The sequence below is a fragment of the Falco peregrinus genome, chromosome 1, assembly GCF_023634155.1.
Source record: "Falco peregrinus isolate bFalPer1 chromosome 1, bFalPer1.pri, whole genome shotgun sequence".
In the NCBI taxonomy this organism is placed as follows: Eukaryota; Metazoa; Chordata; class Aves; order Falconiformes; family Falconidae; genus Falco; species Falco peregrinus.
Window position 1 is genome coordinate 128,517,125 of NC_073721.1, and position 10,469 is coordinate 128,527,593.

Below are 10,469 nucleotides of genomic sequence, written 5' to 3' on the forward strand. Positions count from 1 at the left end.
GAGGAGGAGGGGGGGGGGGCAGAGATTTTTCCCTTATTACTTTGTTCTTCACCTGAAAGGAACAAGGACAGGAGTGGATCCCACCCTGGGAGAGGGAGGGTGTGCCACCACTGCTCTGGGGAAGGGCTTTTGTGGGTTCAGATGAGCACCGGGGAAGGGGTTTATTCCTCTCTAGCACTAGTTCAGGCTTCAGCCCTCTGGTCCTCAGCACCCCCCTTCCCGCTGGGCTAAATGGGATCACACAGCAGGTCCTTCCCAGCTGACTCCTTTGAAAGGGGCTCTCCGGGACAAGGTGGTTGGCATTTCTTGCACAGATGGGATGTCATGTCTTATGTGATGGGTATAGGATGTGAGGCTGGGGGGTTGTGCCTCCTCCTTGCAAAGCAAATTGGAGACTCCCTGTAATTTCTAGGAGGCTTGGCTGGAATGTGTAGGCAGAGGCATGGTGTATGGCCACCACTCTGCTGGAAAGCCTTTGCCTTCCCATGCTGACATGGTTCAATAACACTCCAAGGTCACTCGGGGCTTTCCTTCCCTGCAACCCCCCCAGCTCTTGCTGAAGACACCCACTACCATGGGCACAGGAGGAGGCGCTGGGGCACCGGGGGGACATGCTGGCTCTTTGCTTTAACCTCAGACTGGAGAACAAAACAAAAACCACACATCAGGGACATCTGGGTCAGGGACTTGAGGCTTCACATGGCTCAGAGGGAGGACCCAACTCACACAAAGCAAGGGTGACAACATCAGTGGGGTCCCCGCTGCAGGCAGCAGCCACCGCCAGACCCTGGGCTGCATCACCTCCCGTCTCCCCCCCCGTCACGCTGACGGGGAGCAGGGGGTTCAGCCGGCTCACATCATGGTGCATTTCTCAGCCGATTGCTTCAGGTCCTCTAGTGTGGCCGAAGCTTTGTCTTTCAAGGAATCAAGGTCCAGGTTCTGGATGTTGCTGAGCTGGCCGATCACCGAGTTCTTCTCTTCCTCCTCCTCGTTGTCCTGCTCAATCATCTTGGCCAGCTCTTTGGGCAGCTCCACGTCACCTCCCACCAGCTGAATCTGGTTGTCATCCGTCTCATTCTGAAATGGGCCAGGAGAAAGTCAGGCGGGGGATGTGGCAGGTGGGAAGGTGGTGGTGGTGGGCTTCTGGAGGCACTAAAAGCACGTGCAAGGTTCATGGCAGTGTCTGCGTGGGCTTTGGGCTATTTCCATGTTCAGGTCTGTGTGGGCTGGTCCCTGGGGCTCACTGCCATGCCCGTGCTGTGGGTAGGATGCTGACCCGGAGGGGACAGGGCTGACAGAGCCAGGGCACACACCAGTGGACGCAGCAAGAAGTGAGATGAAAACCCGAGTGTGCCAGCATCAGTATAAATTGGCTTTCAGCTGGCTTTGGAGAGGCTGGGGAGGTTTAGGCACCCAATTAATCTACACGTATGCTTAACGGCAGCACCCACCGGAGATCGGGGTCAGCTCTGTGCGGGAGAGCCACAGGGAGACTTTGCAAGAGGCAGCCTGGCTGCCAAGCAGGATCAGTAATGAGCAGAAGAAACTTGTTGAAAGATTAGAAGGGACATCTCAAGCATGAGAAAGCAGCAAAAGGAGCGGGGGGCCAGATCTGAACAAACCCCCATTTCCCCTGGAGAAAAAAATCTCCCGTCTCTTCTTTTTCTGCCTTTTCTGGCTTTTGGCAGGGGAAAAATAAATTCTCTAGTTGTTTATTTCCTGGCAATCAAAGGGGTGTGAGAAGCAGTGGGGTGTGCATCCAGGCTGGCTGAACAGCACCAAACAATCTGAACAATATCACTTGGCTTAGCTGACCTTCCCCAACTAATATTAGCCCGGTTCCAATCTAGAGTATTTACCACTGAGAGACTCTGGCTGAATAAAGGGGGGATCTGGGGGCGGAAGAGCTTGTGGCAGTTCCAAGAATGGCTGAATTATCTCTTGATTAATTTGTTTTCAGTGAATCATTCACTGGGCAGAAATTCCAAAATAGGAGTTGAGGTAGGAAATGTTTGCCAAATAATCCGAGGAGAGGAGCTGGCTAATCCAGCCGGGAGGGTGTAACTCCGGCTCCACTCCCAGCTACAGGGTTGGGAGTCCAGGGTGAAGGTGACTTTCCCTCCTCCAGCTGGATTTAGGGGGCAAAAAAGAGGAAGAGGGGGATCGAGCAAGGCAGAGGGGGGGTGTTGGGGGTCCCACTGTTTGGGGCTGGTGGCTTGCGGTGCTCAGGGGTGATGGTGAGGGACCAAGATTTGGGGGGAAGGATGCTTTTCACAGGAACTGATTTGCACCTAGGCTTTGTGGCTCAAAGCCCACCCAGCAAAGGGAGGCTGGTGCCCCTTCCCCGCCCTGCAGAGCCTGCAGAGCAGGGGTGCTGTCTGTCCCCCCAGTCCCATCCACCAAGATCCGCTGGTGGGCTGTGTGGGGACTCGCCTCCCTGTGCCCCCCCCCGTGCCCGGCACGGCTGTACCTTGGGGAGCCGGTACTTGTCTCGGAAGTGGGACCTGACCGTGGCCCTCTCTGCCTTGCGCTGGGCAAACTGGGCATCTCTCTCCATCCTGCGAACCACACAGGGCAGTTACCACACAGGGCACCGAGTCCGGCTCGGAGCATCTTTTCCCCCCTCCCCCCCCAAACCGGGTACCCCTCATCTCCTCTGCAAAGTCCCGGTTCCCCACAATTTCCTCCCCCCAGCGCAGCCTGAAAGGAGAAAACAATCCCATCTCCCGGGCGAGGAAGCGGATTAAGGGATTAGGGGGTTCATTAAGCTCCCTCATGGCTCTGCAGCCCCCAGCACTGTCTCCCCCCAGCCTCCCGTGCACGGGATGGGGGGCTGCGGAGGGAGCACCCCTTTCCCCGGTGGGACCCCCGGTGCCCAGCCTGCCCCAGTACCCGGTGCCGGCTGCACTTACTTCTCCTCCACCAGCTGCCGCTGATATTCCTCGTACTCCTCGCGGGTCATGCCCTGTGCCTCAGCTGGAGACTTTTCCCCCTCGCTCTTCTCCTCGCCACCCAGGCCGCCCGTCAGGTTCTTCAGCTGCCCCCCCACCATACTCTTCACCATGAATGCCATGGTCGCGGTCCTGGGGGGCTGGGGAGCCCACGGGCCAGGGGGGCACGGGTGCTGGGGAGCCGGTGTGGGGAGCTGCTGTGGAGCTGGGGTGCAGGAGAACTGGGGTTAATGGGAAGTTGGGGTGCTGGGATACCGAGGTGGGGGGGAGATGGGGATGCTGAGTTACAGGGAAGCCCGGGGAGCCGGGGTGTGCCCGGTGCGGGGGTGCCAGGGGTAGGGAGTTACCGGGAAGCTGGGGTGCAGCGGGTGCACGTGCCCGGGGAGCTGGAGTACTGGATTATCGGGGAGCCGGGGTCAGCGGGACCGAGTTCCTGGGAAGCTGGAGCACCGAATTCCTGGGATCCCCGGGTGCAACGGAGCCGAATTCCTGGGATGCCGGAGTCCTAGGTTACCGAGCAGCCGGGATGCTGTGGAGCGGAGTTCCCGGGATGCTGGAGCACCGGGTTACGGAGCAGCCGGGATGCCGGAGCACCGGGTTACGGAGCAGCTGGGATGCTGTGGATCCGAGTTCCCGGGACGCCGGAGCACCGGGATACCGAGGATCCGAGATGCTGTGGAGCCGAGTTCCTGGGATGCTGGAGCACTGGGGTACCGAGCAGCCGGGATGCCGTGGATCCGAGTTCCCGGGACGCCGAAGCACCGGGATACCGAGGATCCGGGATGCTGTGGAGCCGAGTTCCCGGGGTGCGGGAGCGGGAGTGTCCGGACTGGGCGGTGAGCGGGGCCCCGCCGCCCCGCGGCCCCGGGGGGGATGCGCGGGCGGGAGCGGAGCGGCCGGGGCTGCAGCACCGGGGCACGGACAGCTCCGGTGTGCGCGCGGCTCCCCACCGCCCCGCCCCGCCCCGCCCCGCCCCGCCCCCCGCCCCGCCCCCGCCGCGCCCCCCGCCCCGGGGGCACGGCAGGTCCCGGCCCCCCCGCGGGAACCATCCGCACTGGAGCCCCCGGGGCGGGTGCCGGTCCCCGGGGCAGCGGCGGGGGCTGATGGCGCGGGGGCGCTGCGGGAGCCTTACCCCCCCGCCACCTCGGCGGGGCACCCACCCACCGAAACGTTCTTTTCGCACTTCATTCCCCATCATCGGGCTGTGGAAGAAGGAGAAGCCAGGCCTGAGCCTGGGTGGGCACCGTACGTGAGCCCACCCGTAGGTGTAAAAGCTGACGTGCCCGAGAGCATCCTCCTCCCTTCCCCTGTGGTATTAATTCTGCTAATTAACATTAATGCTGCGGTCGGTCCCCACAGACACTGCCCCGCTGCTGGGTGCCGGCCCTGGGACCCTCGGCTCACGGGTCACATCGGTCTGGAGGCCAAGGACGGAGCAAGCATCGATCCTGTTGCATAACTCCCTCGGCCCCTCCGGCTCCCCCGGCTCCCATCCCACCCCCACCCCCACTCCTGCCATCCCCTCTGACTGCGGCCGCATCGCAGGCCTTGGGGAGCGAGCAATTAATGGCAGCAGGAACGCACCTCCCTGCCAGATGGCCAGCCTGGCCTTAACATACATTTCTTCCTTTTTTCTTCTCTGCTCATGAAAAATGAGTGTGGAGCCAAACCCCAAGCCCGGCTTGCAGGAAATAATTTCATTTCCGAAATTTAAAGACAATCTCTGCAGATTAAAATGATGGAACAGCTGCGAAGCGATAAAGTGCAAGAGGGAGGGGGAATCGGCCCATCTTCTCCCTTCCCCCCTTGCCCGAGGTAGCACCATTTGTCTAAAAAAGCAAAAATTTGTCTTAAAAGGAAAACTTGAAAAACCCCATGTATTTTTCTTGGGTAATAATCTTGTCAGCAATTAGGCAGTGACCGCTGCTGTTAGAGTTGGAGCCCACTTTTGGAAGTGGCAAAAGGGGATTTGTTCGGCTCCCCAGGGCTAGGGTTAAATTCTGGGGGACCAGAGCCCCCTGAGCGATGCCAGCCGTTCCCCTGAGTTCACCTGCATGTGCAAAATGCCTTTGCATGCAGGGGCTGGGCTGAGGGACGCCTGCCCGAGGCACCGCTTGGCACAGCTCTGGCATCACCCACAGCATCTCCCCACCACGCAGATGCCCCTGTGGCTGCCGCTCGCCCTGATGAACGCTGAGCTGGGTGCTTGTGAGCCTTAGCTGCTGTTTGAAGCAAGGATTTTCCCTTTTCACAGGATCTGCAGACCCCCTAAGCATATTTCCATGGACAGCCCATGCAAAAGGAATTTTGACCCACAGTGAGCTTTCACAGCCTGCTCAGGAATAGGCTGACAGCCCCAGGCACCCTGCAGATGTCCCATTGCCAACAGCGTGTTCAAGTTCTGGCTGTCAGTGAGACAAAGACTGGATGAAAAGAGGGGCAGAGAGAAGAAGCATCCCTGCTTGTGTCCCAGAGCTGCTTTGCCCTTGGATGCCGGGCAGGTCTGAGCCTTGGGTCAGTTCAGAGCGGACTGGTCCTAGGAGCTTTGCTCAGTCCGGATTTCTATCTAAGCATTCACTAACAGTAAGAGACTTGAAGTCAGGACCGATTTTTTCCAGCTGGGTTAGATGGGTCAGCTACCATGTAGCCTCCCTGTCTGAGAAACTAAAAGAAAACAGCTCTTGATGAGCAGAAATGTTTGGCCAAAGCAGCTAGGTGAAAATGAGCACACGATTACTGGTGGCAGCTGGGGCCCGGTCACTTGCGGCAGGGCTGCTCACTCACCAGGCGATGGACATGCCGCGAGGTTGGCCTTTTTGCAGCCTCTTGCAGCCAGGGGTGGTTGGGGCGCTGGTTTTATAGGGATGGAGCAAAAGGCAAAGGAAAGGACCTTCAGCGAGGTCCTGCAGCTGCTTGGCAGCTTTCCTGTCCTTTTGGCTCTTCGGCCCGTGCTCTTCCCAGGGAGGCCAGTGTCCCACCTGGAGGCAGAGGTGACAACCAGAGGGCACAGGGGGCTGGTGGTTGAGCCCACGGTGATGCTTCGAGGTGGTTGATTTCCTGTTTGCTTTTCTTTGGGCAGCTGAACTGTTCCTTATCCCTGAAATATATTCAAGTAAGAATGACTCATCCTTCCTCCCAGGACTCTAACCTGCAGTAATGAGATGTAAATCCTTGCATGACCTATTATATTAGCTTATGCTATATCACACATCTCCATGGATTAGACAGGAGGGAGATGAAACGTCCCCCCGTAGCAGCCAGCCTCAGACAAGCTGGTGGAAGTTAAGAGGATCCTCTCGCAACATCGACACCTGATTTGAATAGGATGTGAGCAGTTCGGTTTCCTCTGCCACAGTGAGAGGGATCATTTCAGTTCTTCTTTCCAGGTAACAGGAGAACTGGCTCCAAAGCCACAGCTGGAAGCTCTCCCCTCAACCAGGGTTTCATATGATGCTCCAGAGACCCTTGAAGGGGACCAGAAATGGCCAGGACTTCCCGGAGCAGCTGATTCTTGAGGTTACCCCATAGATTGTACAGGGGTGGGGAAGGGTCTGTGACCTTGAGTTGCAATGCAGTAGCAGTAAGGCCGCCCAAGGGCAGCCATCTGACCCTTGCCAGCCTGAAATCCAGGGGAACACAAAGGTGTAAACCTTTGAAGACCCTGAGTAGGTGAGTTAATGCTGGAAAGACATGCCTCTGTGTGTGTGTGCTGGAGACCCGACGGGAGGCAATGAGAAGGAATTTCTAAACAAAGCAGGCAGCCTCTCTGCTGGCAGAAGTGCTGCTTGCACTTGGCAGTTGATTGTCACTTCTTGTGATGGGGACAGGCACTGCAAACACAGGGACCTCTGTGCTCAGCCCTGACCCTGGGCACAGAGGAGTGGAGTCACCTTTGCTCTTCCTGCCTGCGGGTGGGGATGCTGGATGGGGATGCTCCAGCGGGATGGGGACAGGGATACCCTGCTGTGCCCATCGCTGCCACACAGCTAGGGCAGCTGCCTGCTCCGGGCACAGTGACATCCGTCTGGTGACGGTGGCATCTGGAATGGACCCGGGAGCTGAGCATCCCCTGGGCAGGGAGCTACGGCCAGCAGCATTGTGAATCCTGCCTTGGGGACAGAGGGAGACACCTGCCCCCTTTCTTTGAGGTCTTCACCAGCAAAAAAGCAATAGAGCAACCACTGATTAAATCTCAATACTAATTAATCTCTGCTGAAACATCCATTTTTTTACCATAGAACAGCTGGTGAAAGTATGTTTTTTATCCTCACAGACGCAATCAGCTTCTCCACGTAAACTGCTTAGCTGTGAGAAGGTAACTATTACTCCGTGACAGCTATTAAAAAGTTATTACGAAAATGCTGAGGCACTGAAGCACTGGGGTCTGGGGGGCGGGAAGTGCAGAGCGGCCTTGGTGGGGACAGCCTGGCCAGAGAGTTCCGGCGCTGTTACGGACCACCATGAGCTTCAGCTGCCAAAAGCTCAAGAGAAAATACCCTGCGGTCTTGAGCAAAACACCCCTTCAAAGGACAGCAGGTTCTCTTCTGCCCAGCACTCACTGGGGTAAAAGTGCCACAGTGTCATTAACATAGGAAATAAAGAAAGTTTAGGGTAATGGTGGTGTAAATTATCAAATAAAATTACTTCCTTTCATGTTACTTGGATGTAATTAAATAAAGCTGAATGTGTCCACAGTTTGTCTTGGCTGAGGAAGATGAAATGCAACGCAGCAGTCAGCTTTGTACGGAAACGAAATCAAAGCTGCCTTGTCGTGACCTCAGGAGGCCATTCCGATGTAAAGCCTTCCTACTCCTGTAGAACCAAGCCTTTAAGTTCCAAAAATCTGTCATCATCGCCTAAGGATGAAGAAATCCCAAAGCGGGGGTGGGTGTGTGTGTTATTACTGTTCTTATTTGATATTAGGCCTTAATTATACTGAGGGAGAGTTATGTATCACATCAGCTATATGTCACATGTTGCTTCATGTAATTAATTTGTTGTTGTTGTTGTTGCTTTTCTGAACTTGTGTTTAATTGCATCCCAAGCTCTCGTGCCCCCGTGCGCCTGCAGAGCAGCCCTCAGCGGGGATGTCGCTGCCTCTGCTTGTGGCAGGCTGATCCTGAGAGGGGGCATGCAGGGGAAGTTGCAAGGTCCTTTACAAGGTCATGCTCATCCTTTTGCCACTGTATAACAACTAAATAGTTTTATATTGCTAGTATTATTTTGATAATGAATAGCCTATCCTGTTCCGTATGCTGTAACTCCTTCAAATCTCGCTTATGAATACGCACACATGTATAAACACACACACGTACAGGCATTACAGGTTATCCTCTTCAAATCCACACAAGACCAGCACAGCCCTCACCGCCCAGGGAGGTTTAATGCCAGCTCGTGGGAAGGATCCGTCCCTCCCCCTTTATTTCTGGGCAGGAGGAGATGCGACAGCCAGGTACCCTGGCAAATCCCTGGCTGACCGCCCCCCTCCTCACCCTGAGTATGCCAGAGCATCCCCTGGCAGAGCCTGAGCAGTGCCTGGGAAGGGAAGCTGGGAGTGGGGATGCTGCTGAGATGCCCCCCTGGTTCGCTCTGAACCCCCATGTCTCGCTGAGCAGGGGGCTGCCCAGGCTCCTGATATTTTTCGGTGGGTTTGGGGTGGGTGGGCTGGGAATGGTCCTGCCAGAGCTGTGTGCAGGGGGACATACAGCCTCTTCCCCAGGTGCTGGGGCGTTTGGGGATGCCATGGGGTGCAGTATCAGATGAGGAAGGTAATCCGGCAGGGGAGCAGGTCACAGCACAGGTCAGGGTGGTTGTAAGCCCTGCCGGCACATGTGCTGCGCAGAGAGATGCTGTTGGGGGTGAAGAAGAAGAGGGAGGTGGCTGGGGTGGGGGGAGGCTCCCATGGCAGAGTCTGCACCCGAGCAGTGACACAAATACACACGGACAGACACACACAGAGCATGTAAACAGGCACATGGGGAGACCATGTGCTGCTTTGCTGCCGGTGGTGGAGAGCGAGCCCGGAGCAAAGGCACACGCCAGCTGAAACACACACACAGCCGCACACACACACAGTTTTCCCACAGGGGATCTTTCCAGCTTTGCCTTAATTTCCTGGAGTGCTCAGAAGGAAAAGCCAGAGAGTGGAGCTGGAGAGGTGAACGACACTGAACGGTGATGGGAATGGCTTTGTACATCACGCTAAAAATAGTCCTCGTGATAAAGTCAGTCACGGAGAGGGAGGAGGTACAGGCAGTTCACAGATGCTGGCAAGGTCTGCCAGGGGTTCGGAAGTCTGCACATCAAGGATGGAGCAGAAGAAGCATCGTCAGGTCTTAATTAGAGCTGGTAATTTGCTCCAAGCAGCCCTGAGGGAATTAAGCAGTGGGCAGTTTGGGAGGGGGCCTGCCTGGGCACTACACCCCCTCCTCTTGGGATGGATGCTGTGAAACCCTGGGAAATGGGAAGCAGCGAGCGACTGCTGCAGCTGGAATTGCTCTGGGAACAGATGGGTGCTCTGCTTTCCTTTGAAGTGAGTCTGGGATTTTTGTTTGTTTAGGGAAAGGAAGGCTCGCTGCATCCCTGTGGCTCCCCACGTAAGGGGGAGAAGGCAGGCAGGGGCTGGGACATGGGCAAGGCACTCAGGAAGAGCCAAAGCTAAAGGAAAGAGCAGCGATGGAGGAGGCAGAGGATACCTGCAGGGAGCAGGGGCAGGGACAGGCTGCACCGAGAAGGAGCCAGAGCTGGCGCTGGGGGAGATGCTCTGGCCAGGGTGACCCCCAGTGAGCCTGTGGGGCAAGTGGAGGAGCCGTCAAGGTGACAGAGGGAAGGAAAAGCAAAGCACATGTGGCCTTAGAGATTGTCCTTTCACCTCCTGCAGGGTCTGCACACCAAGGCAACAGTGGTGCCAAGCCAGCAGACACCCTGATCCGGCTGGGGGTGCTGAGCTCCAGTCCAGGGTGGGATGCTGATCAGCGCGGCAGAGGGAAGAGGCATGAGGGCTGCCAGAACTGGAGGCTGAATTTGCAGGAGTTTTTTAAACCCCGTGTCTCTGTCCGCCTCGCACACCATGCGGCAAAGGCAGGGGGAGAGGCAAAGTCCGTCGGTGGTCCTGCGTGGGCACCCCGGCGCTGGGCAGCGCTGGCGTCCCGGGCAGCGGGGATGCTCCCTGCCTGCTGCTGCCGATGGTGATTCACGCTGCGAACCTGAGGCAGGATGGGAGCTGACACAACTGGGCCCACTGCCCATCTTCTTGTTGCCAGTGGGAGGAGGAGGAGGGGGACATGTGACCCAGAGCCCAGAAACCACAGTAGCCCCCTGGCTGTCCCCCAGGAGCTGGCAGCCTGTCCCCTCAGCCCGCGCTGGTGCACAAGCTGCTGCTGAGTTGGTCCGCAACTGATGGGAACAGCACCAAAATCCCTGGGGAGAAATCACCTAGTGTGATACAGGCTATCCCTGGCTGTGCATCACCGGGCAGCAGCCCAAAGCGGGGGTGGACCCAGAGACAGGAGCCAGGAG

General features: G+C 57.2%; 1 protein-coding gene across 2 annotated transcripts; it reads right to left on the reverse strand.

Moving 5' to 3' along the window:
* Window positions 1-362: 362 nt before the first annotated feature.
* CPLX3 (complexin 3) lies at window positions 363-3,930 on the reverse strand. Of its 2 annotated transcripts, XM_005239400.3 has the most exons (4): window positions 3,299-3,930; window positions 2,913-3,156; window positions 2,471-2,558; window positions 363-1,077 (listed from the first exon to the last, which is right to left on the reverse strand). In XM_005239400.3, exons 2-4 carry the CDS (start codon window positions 3,071-3,073, stop codon window positions 853-855), a joined length of 474 nt encoding a protein of 157 aa, XP_005239457.1. In that variant the 5' UTR covers window positions 3,074-3,156; window positions 3,299-3,930; the 3' UTR covers window positions 363-852. The 2 variants fall into 2 exon arrangements, with proteins under 2 accessions (XP_005239457.1, XP_055667792.1); XM_055811817.1 differs by lacking the exon at window positions 3,299-3,930 and having other exon boundaries at window positions 2,913-3,257.
* Window positions 3,931-10,469: the final 6,539 nt, after the last annotated feature.